The following is a 22,129-nucleotide window of genomic DNA, read 5'->3' on the forward strand; positions in this document are numbered from 1 at the left end:
TTCCACAAAGCGATTATACAGAAGATTTCTTTAATTTGATTCAATAATACTAATTAACGTTCATGTTCTCATTGACAGATAATAAATATGTGATCGTGACGTGATAAAAAACATTCCGTTTTGATCGCCATGAGAACAATTCTATGAAAAACATTATTTAGCAATAGCATGTTGCACTTTATCCGCAATTATATGACAAGGGTATTACACTTAATAAGATCGACTTTGCGTAATTAACGTTGAGTAAACTTGTTTGTATGACTTGATTAGCTTCGTATTAGTTTATCGTTTTCAGACGCAAGATTTATACTTACTATAGATATATATATATATATATAGATAGATTTCGTATAAGATTTTAAATTAACATGGTTATATTTATTACTACAAGTGTTTAAAACGGGATATTTACGATGTTTTTTTATTTTTATTTGGTGGAATTCGATATTTCGACATTATCTACGAATGTCTTGTTCCCGAGGCTTCTCGTGAACATCCCGTTTTAAATACTTAAGATTTCGATTTCGATTTAAGCTCGATTTAAATGTAAGCCATCCAATTCCCCGTTTTCTGGTGAGAAGTTTTCACTTCTCATTAAAAGTAGCAAATCACTCACAAGAAAACACGATAAATATAAAATTAACTGAAAATTTAAAATCGAAATCAAAATATTCTTTATTCAAATAGGTTAATAAAATCACTTTTAACATTAATTCAAGAGAACCGTCATGTCACACTGTACAATTAAATCACCGGTTCAGAAAGTAGATTCAAGAAGAATCTCAGCAGTTACACTTTTTCTACCAGATTACTGAGTAGGTAAGTTAGTAAAGTACGTAAGTAGTAAATATGCTAGTACGTAATAGTTACAATTAAATTTTAAACCGTAGCATGTGTCCTTAAAAATAATATTATTAAAATACCGACACCGAAATAATGTTTTTATTTATTTGAAAGTAATATTGCAAAAATTTATTATGAAATGTAGATATTTCTATTTGTGTTACGTCACGAGCACGTCACGCTGTATCTGTTGCGGCTTCTCAAAGGTATTGGAATCTGTAGCTATTATAATATATTTCTCATAAATTCACACCTTTATGAAACGGAAATAAACATTACATAATATATTATAAATATATCGGGATTATAGGTTTGGCTTCAAACGTTTTGCAATAAATTTCTAGTCATTATCATTATTAAAAAATTTAACCCAAATATTTGTATAAGAGTAAACTGGGTTTGATTATTCTAAATTTTAAATAAGACTATAAGAACTGTTGTTACATAATATTTCATTGATAAAATAGCTTAATATTATGACATATACGATTCTGAGTCTAGTTTAAATAATTATATTATTAGAATACCTAAGCTGATTAATAAAATTAAACATTCCTTACATCGCGTATGCGCTACCAATCTTAGAAACTAAGTTGTTCAAGTAACACTGGCTCACTCACCTTTGAAACCGGAACTTAACTAAAGAAACATCGTTGGCATATTTAAACGTAAACAGTCCTCTCTCACTCTCCGCCCGTATAAATAACAAACCAACTAACACTGGTCTATAGTATATACCTACTATAAATGCAAAAATAATTCTGTCGGTCTGTTTGTTATCTCTTCACGACTAAACCATTGGTCGTAATTATATATGTTATATGATATAGCCCGGGACCTGGATAAGGATAGTGACACATTGCGAAATTCACGGAAAAAAATATTAGGACGTTAATAATTATATTATAGGTGTGCCTGCATTTATACCACGGATCACATATAGCACGGCAGTCGGGATGGCCTCATGCTGCCGTACGCACTAGCAAGGAGTGCCGGGGGGGAGGGGGGGTCGAGATCACCGTCGCCCCCTGAGGAGAGCTCGGTCTAGCCACGAGCGTTATATTGATACGATCCCGCAGCCTCTCCAATCCATGCCGAGGACGGCCATCGCAGTGGTTTTAGTGGGCAAGAATCCCAAACAACCCGGTTTCCAAAAATAAAAAAAATTGTCTAATTGTCATAATTTCGTCTCTCAAAAAACCAGTTACGTATATGATTCGAAGCATACAAACAATTTAATTGTTAAATCCTAATATAACCTTTATATAGTATAACACTAAAAACAACGCGACGGTTAGTGAAGTTGGTATAATTATTATTTTTAAACTTAAAATATTTTTTTTATTTATTTAGCAGGTATATAGAAGAAATGAAAACTTGTTTTCGATAATATTTATTAAACTTAAGTTTTTAAATATATATTTATTTCTGTGTTAACTTAGTACAATAATAAGCCAGTGAATATCAATTGTGTCGCAATATTTATCCAGCAAGATATTAAGGTATTCTGTTAGGTATAGAAGAATGTATTAGCTGCTTTCAAAAAGTCATTTAAGACCAAGAAGGCCCAAAGGTTAAAAAACGTGTCTTTAAATACACAACCGCAGGGCTAAGATTGATGGTTTTCACCCCACCCATGCAGCTTTCTTCGCGATGTTTTACTTCACCGCCAAATATGAGACGTAAATACAAAAAAAAATTTTTTATGAAATTACAGCCATCTTCATTTATTTATTACATTAGCAGCCTGTAAATTTCCCACTGCTGGGCTAAGGCCTCCTCTTCCTTTGAGGAGAAGGTTTGGAGCATATTCCACCACGCTGCGCCAATGCGGGTTGGTGGAATACACATGTGGCAGAATTTCGTTGAAATTTGACACATGCAGGTTTCCTTCCGATGTTTTCCTTCACCGCCGAGCACGAGATGAATTATAAACACAAATTAAGCACATGAAAATTCAGTGGTGCCTGCCTGGGTTTGATCCCGAAATCATCGGTTAAGATGCACGCGTTCTAACCACTGGGCCATCTCGGCTCACTCATTTAAGACAACTTGTTCTAATCACTGTGCTATGACTGCTCACGTTCCCTTAATTTTCTATATTTATATTTTTTATTTAGTAGGTACATCGAAATGAAATTTCTTTTAAGATTTTTGATGTCATTTATTTTTAATATACGAGTATATTTATATATATCTAATTCGGTACAAAATTACACCAATGAACGTCCACAACACTGGCGAAACCAAGTTTCTTGTACAAATTACCAGCTTTGTTATTACCAGCAACACAGTATGCATAGACGCATTTATTATCCTTTAACAATACATTAGATATAAGTTTAAGAACTAGTTCCCCATAGCCTTTCCTTCTATAATTTTCCAAAGTATACAAGTGTCCAAGGGCACCCATTTCTTTTATAAACGACCACGCTATGAGTTCACCGCTCTTAAACAGTCCATAGCCCAAGTTAGCCTTAATAAGCAACTCGAAGTACCACTCCGAGCCGGGGGTTTTGTGAGGCCACGTTGTATTAACCAAGTTCACGTAGTCTAGAGTGAGGAGCTTGAATGAAAATTCCGGAGCCAAGCTGTAACGCAAAAGTACTTATATATTTTTGTCATTACGTACGTTCCAGTCTACCTTTACTTACATAGAAGTAACGATAATAATCAAAAATTGCAATCTCAATATTATATCGTTTAAATTATTAATCTATACATATAATAAAATTGGAGTGTATGTTTGTAATATTAAAATAACCGCTTTCTACTAAATGCATATGAATGTATACACGGTACATATACCAAAATAACATATTTTTCATTTTTTTCTCTGTCAGTCTGTCTGTTCTGGCTAATCTTTGGAACGGTTGAACCGATTTTGACGGGACTTTCACTGGCAGATAGCTGATGTAATAAGGAGTAACTTAGGCTACAACAATAACGTTTTTGTTAAATTCAAACGCGCACGAAGTCGCGGGCACGGCTAGTATTTTATGTAACTGTGTTTGTGCTGTCTTTTTATGTATTATCTCTCATTACTATTTTACAAACAAACAACAAGAGCGAGTGAACCAGCATAACACATACACCATTAACATTTACAACACAACATTTTAAATCACATCGTTTGAGAGTGAATTACCAGCGTAAGTCGCAACTCGCAGTGAGATGTATGCGTGCTTACTATAAATTTAAAAAATATGAAAATAAATTAAAACTCTACTGTGAGCGTCGAAATCGGTCAGGATTTTATCACTGTGATGTTGAGAAAAAACTACGCGGTTGTTAAAAAAGTTTATTTTTATTTATAATCAGTGTATTATATTCTAAAAAAGATTATTGTATTCAACAGAAAATAAATGCATTTAACAATAAAATGCATTTTATTTTACTAGCGCCTACTATGTTGCAATTTCAAAGACTCGCTGAACAAAAACGACACTAACTGAATGGATGTTCACTTTATTAAAAGCTATACAAAACGTAACAAAGGAACGTCAAAATAAACACACTTTTCAAAGTTTAAAAATTCATGATTGCTTAATATACTTTAACTTTTTTTACTTAATATTCTGTAAAAAATATTTTAAGATTAATACTATATTTGGGGGTAAAAATATAATAACCAAGTTCCGTTGTAATTTACATAGCTACGGAGTTAGGATTTTACAGTGGTCGCGTCCAATTTCACGCAGGAAGACAGTCGCCAAAGGAAACGTGGCTACCTGGTCAGACATTACTTGTAAGGTATGACTTGACTAATCAGTTCTGTCTCATCTAGGTTTCAGAAGCTGACAGGGTTTATCGAGCCATTTTTCACGCGTATCTTGTAGAGATTGTACCCGAACTCTGACCAAATACTTACTGACAGTAGACGGTTATCGATTGCATGAAATTGGTATAGAGGTGACGAACTTCCACAGATATGACTGACGTGTATCCGACACAATCTAAGGTAACAAATGAGCTAGTTGAAATAAGCGTAGCGATCTGAACAAATATATCATAATAGATCTCTTACTGTACACTAAATAACTGGTTTTATTTCCTTTATCATACGTAGCTAGTTTACATTTAGAGTTGAAACACACTTGAAATCATTCCCTGGCTCCTTTTTCATCTTTTTAGTCATACTTTATTCATACTTTTGTGTTAACTTAAGTGTCTACTTTGTTTCATTACCTTAAATCAAATAAAGGCGAATCTTTATTCAATAAGAATGTTTGTGTCATTGTAATATGATCTATCTTGCAATTCTTTTCATATATTATCCTTTTTAAACATTCTGCGACATGTATAGGAGCAAAAGGAACTTCTAATGGTTGAGTCCAGTCAATGAGCGTAGTTGTTCGTAAGGCTTTTTCAAGTTCAGTGGTATCATCTTTGGGGCATTGTATAATGACTTCATAATATTTGTTCTGAAAAAATTAATAAAATTATCTCATGCTAAGTATATTTATATAAAGAAAACCAATAAATTGTAGATGAATCGTAACTAATAAGATAAATAAAAATGCTAAATAGTTATTTATTAAACAACTTTAGGTGATACAGAAAAGAAAAACGTATGCAAATGTAAAATAATAATGATTAATACACATAACACTAGATACAAAATTTTATAAATAATATACAAACATTTATAAGATAGGGGCGTTCCTCAGGGTTTAATTTTAAATCCCTTTCTTTTTTTAGTGTACATACATGACCTCCAATCAATATTAAAGGTACATAGACATATCAGTCATAATATTATATATATAGTCGTAAGGATCTATAATCACTAAAAAAGAATTGATCATCTATCTATCACTAAAAAATAATTTATTTACAACAAAAACTTTGATGTAGGCAGTCAAGAAATGAAATGTGTTGCATTTACTTTCCCATAATTATGTAAAACAATAAAAATGACTTGCTAAAATGTCACAGTAAAGATTCACAATAAATAAAATAAAAGCTCATTTTATGAATAAGGCATATTATCATATTACAATGTACAAGATCATAAAAGTAATGAAAGAGTTCATTTTCATACAATATCCTCACTCGTGTGAACGTAAGTTTGGTAATTTTTTTGTTTATTGTGCTTTCGGGTCCTTAACTACTTTATAAATCACCATTTACGTAGACGTGATATAAAATAGGGGGTACCTAATTAAGTTGTATATGAGAAACAGTAACAACTGGGTTTCTTGGTGGCAAAGCGGTAGTCGGCATGGTGGCAGGGCTTTGTGAAAGCCCGTTTATAAGGACCTCTCATCCTTTTCTTCTGTTTAAAATATAGAAATAATTAATTATTGCTAGTTTTTTATAACAGATACGTATTTTCTATCGTCGATTTTTCTGCAGATACTTTAGAGACCTAGAAATATCTGATATAAAGTTTTTTTATAAATGTTACAGTTTTGCCAGTGTTTGCTCCGAAAACGCCTGGTCAAAACAAACTTTCCAAATTCAACATATTAAAATATGCAAATATAAACGCTATTATATAGAAAACATACTGACTGACTGACTCGAAACAATAAACTAATATAATATGAAAATATGATTAGAACTTTTGAAGTGAAATCAGAAAAAAACGAACTAAAAAAACTTATCACTTAAATGAATATTACTTTAATTATCTATGAAATAAAATATGTCATCAATACGCTATTATATCATATTTTGTTTATTAATTTAATGTAAATAAAGATATTCTTTGGTTATAAATTATGATAACATTATTTGCATTAGTGACGAATGAGTTAACTGTAAAGTTTTCCTGCTCTAAATTTCTGGGAATCCCTATAGCCGAAATGTATTGTAGGTAAGTATATTTTAACAACATACGGTAGTAAAACATCTAATAATGGTAAGTCTAGCACCCATTTTAAGTACGAATCATATTATAATATAATTTTCGTGTAATAAATGACAGACTATCACGAACACAAAATTTACGGAGACGTGTTAGTTATACAAATATATTATTGTCTATATAAATGTTCTCTATTTTCTATAATAATATTATTTAGCTTATGTACTTAGAAAGTTAGTACTTTAGCTATAGCAATTGTTACTTTATATCTAAGATAACAAAAATATTAAATAAAATTATGAACGACTAATTCAAAGCAAAAACAACAAAACTAATTATTGAGTATGTAACTAAGTATGTATTATTAATTAACAATTGATTCCCTTTTTTATTATTATGATTGCATTGTTGTGCTATAATATCAAATACAATACTAACATAACAATACTTTGTATACCCACATGTTTATGATTATTTTATTACGTACATGGAAGTAAAAGTAAAGCTAGAAATACAGTGAAATCATTCACTTAATCATTCAATTAATCTTTCATTCATCAGTCAGAACTTTATATCAAAACACCAATATCAAATGCTATTTACATTTACAATAAATTATATAAAAATATGTACCAAACAGTACATTATAGAAAGTAAGAAGAAACATTACGTACCTTTAGATTAAGGGCAACGATTCCATTATTCACATCGCCATATGGGCTGTAAACCTTAAAACCGTAATCGATTCCAAGTTCTAGAATATGTTCCTCAGTTTCTAAGAGTGTATACATAGAAATACTCCTAGGCCAGTCGGAGAGAGCTGCCGATTTCAAGTCTAGCCATTTTTTTTGCGGCATCAAATGCAACGGCTCAGTACACATTGTTCAATTCAATTCAATTACGTACTCGAACGTCACTCGGTTTAAGTGCGTTCTGACCTACTGTGTACAGATAACTGAATATATTATTTGGTTTTTATTCAACCTCCTTACTCGTTGACTCATTGTTTAACATCATTTAAGTATATGTTTTATGTAGTATTTTTTGTATTATGGTATTGTGAAGGATTGCAAACTGATATTATATTATTTTACAAAATGTAATTAATTTATTTGCGAAATCAATTTTAGCACTTTGATAATTTTGTTGTTTTTATAATTTAATTAAGTTATTACAAAAATAATAATGTAGGTTATATAGTTATATTATTTATAAGCTTTTTGGCAATAATGTTAATCTGCCGTTGTTTATGTTTTGTTTCAATTTGTCTTTTTTGTGATTTAATAGCCATCTGATTATTTTATCAATGCTAATTTATCTTAATATATTTTATTTCAACTGTACTAACGTGTTGTTGCCTCAGATTATAAAACATAAGTGTGGTAGAGCACATGGAAGATTATTATAAAGCAAAAAAGTGACAGCAATTTCGAATTAAAATCGACATCCACTTTACTAAATATTGACGTATTAATAAAAATACTTCACTCGCTGCAATATTATGTTTCGCGCGCTCCATTTTTTGCAATGCACTTAATTGTGCTAAATTGATAAACAATTTTGATGATTTGAATTGTTTTATATTAGAGCCAATGTATTGGTCAATGAAAATGGTTAATAATTAATTTCATTTTTTTCCAGATACGTCTGATAATTTGTACAGAAGTATCAAATTATCCAAATAGGTATAAACATCTCATTTGACATGTAAATTATCTTTGTAATTATTAAATTGTAATTATATGCACAAGAACAGATTCATATAAAATTAAATTGAAACAAAAGCAATTTAATAATTTAATAATAATTATTATATATATTATTATTATAAGGATAAAATTACATTTAAAATGTGAATTAGTAAAAATCGTTAGTCTCAATTGCGCTGGTATTTTTTGAGTGGGTATTGTTTTTATCTGTGTTTATCACGATAGGTAAGAAAGAAATTTTCTTACAAAATCAAATGCTCAATAACGTCTATCGATTTTATTATTCAGTGGAAAGAAATAAATGTTTGTAAAAAAAACATTTTTTTTATAACATCCAATTAGATTTATTTGTGTCAGTATCAGTAAATCCTAAAATCACTAAAGAACCTGTCATACGTTACGTAATTTGTTCTTCTTTAAATCTATTTAGGTTGAATGTCAACAACAAATTATTTAGCTTAAAGTTAAGAATTATAAGGTTACATAAAGTAGTACTTGATGCTATTCCTGGGAAATATGTGGTTGATGAAGTTTTTTATAAATCTTATGCTTAACGGTAAGCTATTAAAATAATACTGCAACGTGAAAACACATGTGATATGGCTGGAAAGAACGTTACTTGTGTGATGACGTCAGATAGAGAAGCTGGGATAAGGACAGGAGGACGATGAATTAGTATAGAATTAGCCATTTCACGCATTCATTTTGCTCAAATTTCAATTTATCGAACAGTCTGTTTGCTTTAAGATTATTTTCCAATGTATAAGCCAATGTGTCCTTTCCCTTGCTTAATTGTTCATTGATAACATATTTCAGTAAAAATTCCGCGTAACCTTTTCTTCTGTGACCGTCTACACAGTACAAGTGCGTTAGCGAGCCGCTAGTATCAATTACTACCCAAGCTAAAAGGCAGTCGTCTGTAGAATATAGAGCATAAGTCAGATCGTTGTTCATTAATACTTCAAAAAACTTGTACGTTGTTTCATGAGTATATGTCCATTTCTTATCAATAAATTTTATATGTTCTGTTTTAAGCGGACCTATGTATGTATTTGGTGGCAATCTGAAAATAAATAATAATATTATTATTGATTAAAATAAAACAATAAATAAATGATTATATTCATAAACATTATTTTTTTTATAAATCAAAGGACTCACGTTAGATTTTCAAATTTAGGGTTATCTCTGCTCAGTATATGCTTCAAAGCTTTTTCACCTTTAACTCTTTTACCAATGGGCTCGATTCGTTTCATACAGTCTTCAACTTCTGAAGAAGCCGAAGGTACGATGAATTGTTTGTTCCATTTGATTAACCTGGTAGTAGCGAGGGCTTCTTCTAATTTTTTAATGTCATCTACTGGGTGTATCATAATTATATAATCATCCTTAAAAATAAATGATCTATTATAAATATATTTTTTAATTTGCATTAGTATGCTTATAGTTTTGTCGTATATTGCAAAATACTAATAAATATAATATACTTTAATCAGTATAAATAAAACATAGACGGGAAAATATTTTTTGATTTAACTTATTTTATTTAAACAGCTATTGAAATAAATCGATGCTAAGATTCATATTGATATTTAATTTTATCACTTATTTTAACTAAACAACACTACTAGTCTTGTTGTATACCTGTTTTTTGGGTAAGTAAGTGTAATTACAGGCACAAGGGATATATCATCTTAGTTCTCCAGGTTGGTGGAGCATTGGCGATATCAGGACTTGTTGATATTTGTAACGGCGCAAATGCCTATGGGTGACGGTAAGTTCCCCAGAACCGCAAAATTTTGTAAATAAAAAATAAATAGTAGAGAACTGTGTTAATCTTTTCGAAACATATCAAACAATATATTAATTATGTTGAAAGAAGAACAAAAAAATATTGATAATATAGTACCTGTTCAATGATCGCAACCATTCCATTGAGTAAGTCTCCATGAGGACAATATACTTTAAAATTGAAAATTTTACTTAATTTTGGATACGATATATGCGTATCGAGAATACAGTACGCCACTGCATTCTTCGGCCAATTATTTCTGTACAAATCTCGAAGTTCTGGCCATTTCTTTTTATCGATTTCTACCAAAATTTCCATGTCTGCTGACTGCATCTGTAAATTTTACTACGAAGAGTATTTATTTATTTCATATACTATTTACATTAGATTAGAAAGGTGACGCCACTTGCAATACAATAAACAAATGAAACAATAATAAACATAAAACAACATAAACAAACATTAAACTTAACAAATATATACCTAATATTAAATATAGGTACATAGTACGTAGATAAAATTAATAAATATGTGGGCTATGGTATAACATCAGATCTGAATCAGTAATATACATTGAGAATATTGAACAAATTCAATATTCTCAGACTACCTCAGTAATTCAACGAGCAGTTGTGTTAGTTAAATCACACCGAGGGTTATTGTCTAAGCGTTGAATGACGCTAATAAACTGAAATATGTATGAAATAACAACAAATAAAATATATATTTTCGTGGATGAAAATTAGTTTTTGGCTCACGTAAACGACAAAGCTGGACATAAAGATCTATATAGGCTTTTCCAATGGAAGTAGGAAAAAAGATAAACAAACCTTAGATTTACGTATTTCATGCGGTTTGCTAATATCTCAGCTATACTGTGCAGTGTGCACTACTAAGAGTTTATGAGTAATATTTCTTTATTTATAATACAACACTATTACACTTAACTACTTATTTCAACTTTAATTTTATTTCCAAAATTCCGATAAGTTACATCGTCTTTCAAAAAGCCATTTATTTGCAAATCCATAGTGAATATCATAGATTAATCAAGCAATCAACCAATGATATATAACAATTTGCTGTCAAATGTTGTTTATTTGGATTTTTTCCTCTTATGGTATAGAGTAAAGGTTAGTCAATGTCTCTTCGCAAAGTTCGGCACTAAAGTATATATAGTGTTGGACAAGTTATTTATTTTACTCGACACAAAATAATTTTATACTACAACTTTTTTTTGTAAAAAATATAATAACCTATAAGACAATTATACGGGTTATATTTACCCATTTCTCAGTTTTCTACTCTCAAAGGTTTTCCTCGAGGAAAAATTTCCTTTAGAACAAAAAATAAACAAATAATCTAATTGCCACTTGAATATGTGTCTGATAACAGCTTTGATAATATTATCCAAGGACGCTTTATGTCGAGAGATATGAGATATCATACGAATACAGATATTTATTTGCTAGCTGTGCATCTAAATTGTATTACAGTTACAAGGAAAAATAAAAAAACCTAACTTAAACTAGCAATAGCAAAGGAAGTAAAACAACTTTGTTAGCTTACAACTTAAAATGATTACAGTTTCGTCAAATCAGTTTTTTATTTTGTCCCTAGGGAATAAGACAGTTTCCTGAAGTAAAGATACTATAAGATATGTCGTGGAGGGGACTGTGAAAACCTTAACTTCAAATTGTCGACAATTTCTTATAAGCTTACGCTGTCTATTTGAAAAAAAAAAAAAAATTACTTTGTCTCGATAACTCGGCTCTCCGTCACAATATTTTTATGATTAAATAAAATTTGACACATTCTTTGGCGAGTTGTCATCAGTTTACGTTTGTGGTTACTGGTCCGATCCTTATGGTCGTAGCGTGAAGATGTAATAAAACCTCTTTTAATAAACTGGTTATCGCCAAAACAATAATTATAAAAGGACTGGACGTTGCTAGGCTTATTTAACGTGTTCAACTATCCAGCTTAAATGCCAGTTATACACTATAGATATAAAATAGGTTAATTTTAAAAACAAACATCTTTGCTTCTATTGTAAAATTTGTTATGTAACTTTATAGAAAAAAAGATTACACATAGAAAGGTTTTGGTTAATATAATTATTTAAGTTACTTAACTTCACAAGAATTTATACAATCTTGTGTTCAAGAACTCACATCGTTTCTTATTTGTGAGCGGTGACACGAGATTTTGACACGTAAGTATATCATTTCAATGTCACAATTTATTTACTAAGTGTCGCCTATAACTTTGACATTTTAAAATCGTATTCAGTGGTGAGTTGTCAAATTATTCTTACAGAATAGCTCTACTGATTTCTGCATACTTATCTTAGCTGAACTTGAAACATTTTTAATTAAACATATTCAAAGCATTGTAATAAAATACATGTTCATTTTGATTCTATATTCAACAACACTTTTCTGAAAAAAAAAGTATAACAAACATTTTCTCCGTGATCATTTTTTTTTTATTTAGCTCTTAAAATAACTTCAAATCAATCTGTGTATTGATAAGATTATAGAATTAAAATTAAGAACAATAATGAATAAAACAACTACGAATTTAATAACTTCTTGGGTAAAAACACATGTAGTTTGAGTAAACATTTTATACAACAAAGAACTCAGCATAACAAGCATCAAACTGCTTTTATTTTCATCACTCTTACACATTAGAAAAAAGGTGAGACAAATATATTCGGCCGTTTTAGCTGCAATTGATATTTCTCGTCTTGTTTTCGGAGTTCCTCTTTTTAGTTAGCTTGGTGATGGTCGAAATTCGACCATAATAAATTTAAAAATATTAGTACATTGTTTTGAAAGATAGGAAAAATGAAGCTCAGCTGGACGATATCTGTCATTATTACAATAAAAAAAACCCACGTGTCAAAAATAGTCATTATTTTTTTATTTTGACACGACGTATGTCAAAATTAAACATTTTAAACTATGAATGTTTCTTATTAAAAGTGCACTTGTTTGTGTCAAAGGTATGGTAGGTATTGTGCGTCATTTTTTTTATCAATATAATATAATGCATATTATTTAAAAAAAATATTAGCATTATGGACTTGTTCTCCTTAGAAATTTCAACTGTGCTAAATTTCTTACTCTGTCCGCGTAATTTTTGTAAAATCGGGTACCGAATATTTACTTATCGTTTTAATATATAGATTAAACTCAACTAAACAGTTTGTTTCTAATAAGACTATTTGACAAGTAAAAGCAGTATGCAGTATTCAACTAGGTTACCGAAAAACATTTCTGTGTGGCTAAAACATCAGAACAAGGAAAGTCATTAAGTGTGGTCAACGTCTTATTTTGTCAGAGGTGAAATCAAGTCTATAAAAGTATAAATAAAACAAGTAAATATTTGGAATATGATAGTAATAAATAGGTACTCACTTAATTTATAGCACTATAAAGTTCACTTTGAAAGGATAATATACATAAGAATGGTATAACCTAATCGCCATATTTTAAAAATACTTTACGGCAAATCAAATTTATCTTTAATCTCTCAGACTGAACCAATTAATTTTGCTGTCTAGTGTCTGTTGAATGTTAATGTTCCTCTAGTAGCGCCATCTGTTTAAAAGACCGTAAACTACGTAGTAGTCAAGGAACTATAAAGCGCCTCCTTAAACTTAACGATGTGAGATTTTGTTTTATATTATTTATTATTATTTTATTAAATAATGTGTCTCTTATTTAAAACATTTTTTTTAACGTAACGTAATGTTTAAACTTAAACAACAATCTCGTCAGCAAAATCTAAATCGAAATGTCAATCACCAATTATTGTAAACAAAGAATCGATAACTGTCTTTTAATAATAAAAAAAAAACAATAAATTCTAACCACCCTAATTAATTAGCAATGAATCCAGGGCAGTTTACGTTTATAATAATAAGTGTCAAAATCCTTGGGCTCTTAGCCCCTGTCTATAGATAAAAAGGGGGCAAGAGGCTTTAAGACAGTAGTAGAATGAGTAAGTATCCTAAAGAAGACGCTCTAATTGATCTTCAATTCTGTCAATGTCTCCAACTTCGCCACCGATTAACGTTTTTGAAGTACCCAGGGGTAGAATTGTATTCCTTTTTAAATAGACTGGTATTTACTCGTATATACTTGGTAGCATTTCCGGTTATGGAGTAACGACGTTTCGAAGAAGTGACCAAACTAATGCTAAAATTTGCCGCTGATACACTATGTGGAATGAGCCTGTCGCACCACATCAGCGAAAGAGTCATCAACTACGTCTGGGCCATATAACGAGTAGCAAATCCATCTCAACGAATAAATAGAATATTCTTTACTTATAGAACATAGTTATAAAAAAAGTAATATTTATAAATTACAAATATACGTTTATTAATTTATTTAAATTAAAATTACCTGCATATACATAGCAGATTGGTAATTGCAATTCTTTATTCAAGTATGTGGAAAACCTCGCCGAGTAAGCTGCCATTGAAATTTTAGCCTAATTCCATTACTTTCTGGCTACGTGCCTGTAACGAAGTATAGATAATTTGTGATTTATGCAAATGTATTAAGGGCTTTGCCAAACTATTCCAAGCATTTACCAATTTTGAAAGCAACAATTGAAATGTAATAATATCTTTAATTTCCTATTTCTATAAAAAAAATAAGAACGCGTACAATTATATTTAATAAATAGTATTGTATTATAAATAAAGATATATCAATCTTACACAATATATCAGAGTTATTAGAAAAACACGTGGAATACGTAAATCTAAGGTTTGTTTATCTTTATTTCTTCTTCCATTGGAATAGACTATATGTATTTATTTTATTAAAATACAGCTTAAATCAAAATCAGAAACTTAACGACACAACACCGTCTACGAGTAAATTAACACGATATAAGCAATCGTAATGAAAACGTTACGTATGACCCGAACGTTAACTGATGGCGATAATTCTGAGTCATTAAAGATGTGCGAGGTACCCTTAGGTCTTATTTTGAGGTTGATACATTAGAGTGAGACGTGGTCCTATTAGCAAGTAACGAGCCGTACTCAGACTGATCTTTGCATTTAAATGTAACATTATACATAATTACACAGTCTGAAATAAATTGTGTGACCCCAAAGAGCTTTTGTTTTACTTAACAACTAAAATAACAATTATTTCTACGTGATTACATTTTTATTGTCTGGGCAAATTGCAGTAAAACTATAGTTAAATTCATATATATATATATATATATATATATGAATTTAACTATAGTTTTATATATATATATATACTTATATTTGCTTAGGGATGTAGGGATCTAGGGAAACTTGTGTACGTAATAATGACGAATATACATTGATCAGTCTACATCGTCATTTGATTTTTATTTTAAATTAGTTGTCGCATGCGGCTTCGCTCGTTCAATTGCGGAGTCAAGCCCAGGCAATCACCACTGAATTTTCATGTGTTTAATTTGTGTTTAAAATTCATCTCGTGCTTGGCGGTGAAGGAAAACATCGTTAGGAAACCTGCATCTGTCTAATTTCAGCGAAATACTGCCACATGTATATCCAAAAACCTTCTTCTCAAAGGGAGGCCTTAACTCAGCAGTGGAAAGTTAAAGGCTGTTACTGCGCTGTATGAAAATTCACTACATACACTGGGAAGTAAGACGTTAAGTCCCTTGTAGCTGTAAATAAACTGGTTCATTCATTCCTCCTTTATAGCGACACACAACCCATATTATGTTGTTTAGTTCTGCTAAAAACGACCATCGAAGAAGTTTCGAAAAATAAGAATCCAACATGCTCATTGCTCATCCCTTCAAACCATTCTGAACGTATGTATAAGTATCTAAAATGGAAAAATTGTTTCAATAAAAAATACCGCCAATTTAATTATTAAGAGTATGTTTTTAATTGTTTTTTTTTTAATATTCATTCAGAGCTTTCTTTACAGCCAACTTAGATTGTGCGTAGATATTAAATGCTGCTAATATTTACGAAATTATTATATAATTATTGAATGAAAAATAATTTGATATTTTTATAGAAATATAAATATTATATGTTCCTGTGAGATGTATTCGAACTAATAAAAGAGAATAAATGAAAATTAATAGCAATATAAATTTAGATTGGCACGAAATTCCTATATCTAAAAATGTACTTTATTTTGTACATATTTTGGTTTATTTTGCAATAGATAAAAGGTAAGAACACGATATTTCAATATTCAGCCAATCGATCATAATATACTGGTTACAAAGCTTTGCTGTCGATCGGTGTTATCGAAATTTTGTATGACATGTTTTCTATTTAACAAGTATATTATGTGGATCTTAAGTGGAGTCCATTGAAGATAGGAGAATATATTTTCTTAGTATATTAGTAGCCAGTAAATCTCTAAATTCTGAGGTTTTAAGTTTAAATCTTCGGCCGGGCCAATAAAAACATTTTAAATTAATGTTATTTATTTGGATAAATATTCATAACGACATGGAAAAACCAGTAGGAAGCATCCAGAACTGTAATCTGGAATACCTATATAAACTAGTAACCTAATATCTAAGAAAATGTATCTTCGAATGTCTTTAAATACAATGCAGTTAAAATAATCGTTTATCGCAGTAATGATAAATAAAAAAAAACCCATAAAATACGTCCAAACTCTCGGATAGCCTATTCCAACCACATGAAAACAAAAACGACATAAACAATATTTGTAATCGAACGTGATATCATTGGAGAACTTGAATAATCTATGATAGTCATCTTGGATATCCGCAAAAATGTCGGAAGTAAAATTAAAGTGAATATAAGTAGTTCAGTGGAATAGTGCTGTAATATAAATAAACATATATTAATCACAAACAAACATATATTTGTAGCGCAAAATATAGCAGAGCCATTAGCAAATCGCATGAATACGTAAATCTAAGGTTTCTTTATCTCATTTCTTTTTCGATTGGATAAAGTCTGTAAAATGTGTATATTTCTGATTTTATGAAATGGGGCTTGTTTTATTATGTTAAAGGTGACTTAACCGATAATTCGGAGTGACTCAAATCTGGGCAAACAGTGGTGAAGGAAAACATCGTGAGGTAATCTCCATGTGGAGGATGAGATTCGGCCCCGTGCATCGACTGACACTCATTGAATAAGCGTTTATAGTCCCATCCTTCTCTTTACAACTGAAAGGAGGCCACAAACTAGCAGTGGGTCGTTTACATGATGGTACTTGATATATAAAATTACAATTAAATATTGATTTATATGCAATTTTATTCCACTTCGCGTTCCTATTTGTATAAAATTTAATATGATTTTATTACTTGGTGGTAGGGCTTCGTGTTTGGGAGATACTACCCAGTAATCACTCATAATTTAATCTACTTATTTTTACTTTTACCTACCTAGTTTTAAGGCAGTGAGGGACATAAAACTGGCATAAAAATAGCATGAAAAATATTTCTTACAAAGTTTATTTGTATAGGCGATGGTGACCACTACCACCGTTCTAATCTTTAAATATAAATAAAATAAAAAAAAAGCTTCTTTACTTGAACAGTAAGTGTTAACTAATATGTTATGCTTTAAGTAGATAAAAACGTACCCAATGCAAGAGCAGATTATATGCCAAAATCATTATTTTTATATAAAAAAATATCCGTCTTGAAATAGGTAAACGCTGGAATTATATAGTCATACGTTTACAGAGACTAAATAACATGAAAAAGAAAGCCATCGACGTTTCAAAATTATTAGTGGTTGTAACTCTAACATTCGATTTTGAAGGCAAAGCATTCGTCCAATTTGTTTTGTTCCATATATCACTTTGTTAGTTTTCGATTTCCCTTTATGAACTATTTTTAAGCCTATCATCGGTTTTAACTGTCACAATGAATCATATTTCAATAGCGAATGTGTTTGACAATTAGTCTGCAGTTTTAACGACGCCATATAATAGGATACGCCACACTTTACGTCATACTACACTACGAGTATGTTCAGTGCACGTGAACAAACGGTGTCCTGTTATTAAATAAATAAAAAAACAAATGCTAAATTTTATTTAACAAACAACTTTTGGCGAAATAATATGTCACTTCTTACACCCTTAATATGCTGCTTACCACGTGGCTTATTATACTGGCTAACTTACTATTCATAGCGTAATATATTTGCTATTGATTTTGGTCGATAGAATAAATGGTGATGTGTTTGGTATCAACCCAAATAAGCTTGCACTGGAAAATTTTGTTAATAATCATCGACCACGGATTAACTTTGATGAGAGAAGTTTAATTAAAAATGAAGAGTAGTTAAAATAAAGTATTATATAAAACTTATTTTTAATGAAAATAAGATTTGGTAATCTGGAGCATTAAAACATTTATTTTTTTAAAGTTAAATATCGAATATTTTCCTCTAAGATATATGTATGTAACATTTGATATTACAGTTTGACTTTAAAGTGCATTATGCAAGTGTCAGGGATTATGTACGTCCGAGGCCAAACGTGAACGCTCTTGTAACCTTAAATTTTAGTTGAGCTTAATCTATTGTATATAAGTTCAACCATATAGTCTTACTTTCCTAAAATTTCAAGCACTTACGTTTCGTCAGAAATCATATGTAACAAACCATGTTAGAATATTTAATTCATAGAACTAAAATATATATTTTGTGTTAGCAAGTAAATATAGAAAGATGCTGTGATGTTTGGCGGTATATAGGGTTACAAAAATGATGGCTTTAACAACTTTATCAATCATTAGAACTAATAACTTTAGTACACAACTTACTACTGCTGAAATTTTACACGTATAACGACACCCCATTCATCAAAGTCGAGGCGTCGAGACATAAAAAATATACATTTGTACAATGCAATGACTGCCTCTAAATGTACTTCTGTTCTTTCTCCCCAAGGAGAAGGTTTGGAGTTTATTACACCATGCTTCAAAGCGGGTTGGAGGAAAAAACCAATACGTAGGAATAATAACCGTATGTATGTAATCGTTCTGTACAAGATCTTTGAAATTTACCTGATTAATATAAATATAGGATTATATTTATACTAATATTATAAAAGCGAAAGAAGATCTGTATGCGTGTCTGTTAGTTGCTCTTTCACGGCCCAATCACAGAAACGAATTTGATGAAAATTATTATGAAGCAAGTTTGAACTCCAATTAAGGACATTATTTAAGTATAGCACTTGACAACCAACACCTAAGATGCGAGCGAAGCCGCGGGCGACAACTAGTATTTCTATATTTGATTTCAAACGTAATTACGGTCGCTATACAACCGCGACCGTGTCGTCGGAAAACTTTCAGTACGAATTGCAATGCCAGGCGTCTGACCGCATTGACATTTACTGTAGGAAAGAGTCTTTTTAATTACGACTTATTTATTACGATTTTTAGATTAACGATCATATTATATTTCATATTTGAGGTACGTAATATATGCGTCTTTTAAAATGATTAAACAAAACTCAGAGCTAGTTTTTGTAGATGCAGGTTTATTTACTTACATAAGTAGGACAGGCAAATGGGCTTTCTCATGGTAAGTGGTCACTGTGGCATAGAATGGTATTGGTAGCGTAAGAAATATTAACCATTCCTCATAGTACCAATGTGCCACCAATATTGGGAACTAAGATGTTAAGTCCCTGGTGCTTATGGGTACCTAATGATATTTTCCTTAACTACAGGCACGAAATGGACTGTGAACACTTTTGCACTTTAAGACTCTTAAAATGCTTTTAAATGTTTTAAAACTAAAACAATTGAAGACCTCATAGATTTAATGTATTTAAATACTTTCACTTAAGTGCATCGATTTCAACATATACGTAGTCTTCTTTCAAAAGCAATATATTTGGACTACACTATTTTCTTTATATTTCTTAAATAAGAAGATAAAACGTAAACCGATTTTTTTATGATAAATATAAGCGGATGGACATTTGTCCGATGCGGACCACCTGATGGTAGAGTCACCACCGCCCATAGACAATGACACTGAAAAATATTAACGCTTTCATTTTATCGCCAAAAATCAAAAAATCAACATCAACTTTACTCAAGTTACTTTATTCAAGTAGGCTTTTAGAAGCACTTTTAAGTCGTCATTTAACAAACTATATTAAGTGAAGCTATCACCTGTTCGGAATGCCGATTTTACCGACAAGAACCGGCAAGAAATTCAGTAGTTACTCTTTTTCAACATTTAAAAATACAAAGTCATGTTAGTTAAGTACAATTATATATATCCTGTCTGGAAGTCGCTGAGAAAATAAATTGAAAATATAAATTTTAATAAAATAATTCCTCTCCAATTTTTTTTTCCTGCGTATTTTTTTCTTTAAATTGAAATATAACTAAATAGGACGCATGCTTAGTTGTATACTCCCAAACAAAAAAAAATACATCGATTCATAGATGATAAGCAATCTGAAGTAATAAAAACGAAAAAATACATTGGAATTATTTTCTTCCTTCTTTTTTTGGATAATATTCTTCTATTTTTTGCAATATATTTTGATATTTCGTTTGTAGTTAAATGTTCATAATATCTTTGTTCCCTTCACGCTGTCCTTGTGAAGCCATCCATCAAACCGAACGTCCCTTAGGACACGGGTTTATAGGTCAGGTCATAGACGGCAGAGTCGTTGCCCTGACCCTTACAATGTACTTGTGAAGGGCATATTTTGTAGTCGCACTTCTTATCGTGATTTTACACACTATTCAATAGAGTGAAATTATGTTGTATGTTTTTTGTTAAATAACTATTCGAGCAAATCTAGTCAATAGTAAATCGAGTTAGTCTTGATACTTATAATATAAAGATTTATATTTTGGTTAGTCTATAAGTTTGGTTTCTAGACAAATTTGGCTCACAATCATTTATATTATAGCTATATATACGGTATTAGCTTTTTTTATTTATGCTACAAAATTTGTTAGTAGCCTGAATTTATAACCTTATCAGTATTAGTATTCCGTAACATATAATTAGAAGCCATCGGAGTTTGACATAAAAGGGAAGTGTTATTTAATAATAACACACCCGATAATTTAATTTCATTAATTGTGAATTGGTAGCAAAAGGATGATAAAAAAAACTACTAAAAAACGGTATAAGTAAGTGTAATAGGCAGAAAATAAATTCTGAATACATATTTCCTAAAAAAGAGTTTATGCGCGATGATAATAAAACTCATTTATACACTGAATTACTTCCAAGACCGATAAACTAAACGGAGCTTAGTAGATATTAATGTTAGTATGGATGATACACATATGGTCCTTTTACTTTGTACATGATTATTTGTATATATACTAATATCGTTGTTATAATAAAAGGAGTTACAGGTTGTTCTACAGGTGGGCTAAGGGCTCCTCTTCTTTTGAGGAGGATATTTGTACTTTATTCCACCACGCTGGTTCAATGTCTGTTTCATCACGATGTTTCCCTTCACCACCAAGCAAGAAATGAATTATAAACACAAATGTACTACATGTTTACTTGGTAGTAGGGTTTTGTGCAAAGCTATCTGGGTAGGTACCCCCCCCCCCTCATCATATATTCTACCGACAAGCAGAATTACTTAGTATTGTGTTCCGGTTTGAAAGGTGAGTGAGCCATTATAACTATAATCAAAAGGGACATAACATCTTAGCTCCAAAAGTTGGTGGCGCATTGGTGATGTAAGGTATGGTTAATATTTCTTACCGCATTGGTGTATATGGGCAGTAGGGACCGGTTACCATCAGGTGGCTCATTTGCCCGTACGCCAACCTATATCGTTAAAAAAAGCATGAAAATTAATTGATGTTTTGATTTGAACCCATAATCATAAATTAAGATGCATGCGTTGTAAACAATATTCCACAATATTAGGGTACACTCACAAACAAGCATGAGAACTTGAGTTTGTTTAAAAAAGTTCA

At 30.7% G+C, this 22,129-nt stretch overlaps 2 protein-coding genes across 2 annotated transcripts; both read right to left on the reverse strand.

Annotated features, from left to right (window-relative positions):
• Positions 1–3,021: 3,021 nt before the first annotated feature.
• Positions 3,022–7,620, reverse strand: LOC113398084 (uncharacterized). Its single transcript, XM_026636668.2, has 3 exons — positions 7,330–7,620; positions 5,032–5,267; positions 3,022–3,434 (listed from the first exon to the last, which is right to left on the reverse strand). The coding sequence occupies exons 1-3, from the start codon at positions 7,534–7,536 to the stop codon at positions 3,041–3,043; spliced, it is 837 nt and encodes a 278-aa protein (XP_026492453.2). The 5' UTR covers positions 7,537–7,620; the 3' UTR covers positions 3,022–3,040.
• A 1,236-nt stretch (positions 7,621–8,856) lies between these two features.
• On the reverse strand, positions 8,857–13,684 carry LOC113398095 (uncharacterized). Its single transcript, XM_026636678.2, has 4 exons — positions 13,582–13,684; positions 10,274–10,489; positions 9,526–9,752; positions 8,857–9,427 (listed from the first exon to the last, which is right to left on the reverse strand). The coding sequence occupies exons 2-4, from the start codon at positions 10,487–10,489 to the stop codon at positions 9,037–9,039; spliced, it is 834 nt and encodes a 277-aa protein (XP_026492463.2). The 5' UTR covers positions 13,582–13,684; the 3' UTR covers positions 8,857–9,036.
• Between the last annotated feature and the right edge of the window lie 8,445 nt (positions 13,685–22,129).

This window comes from Vanessa tameamea, chromosome 18, assembly GCF_037043105.1.
Source record: "Vanessa tameamea isolate UH-Manoa-2023 chromosome 18, ilVanTame1 primary haplotype, whole genome shotgun sequence".
Lineage (NCBI taxonomy): Eukaryota > Metazoa > Arthropoda > Insecta > Lepidoptera > Nymphalidae > Vanessa > Vanessa tameamea.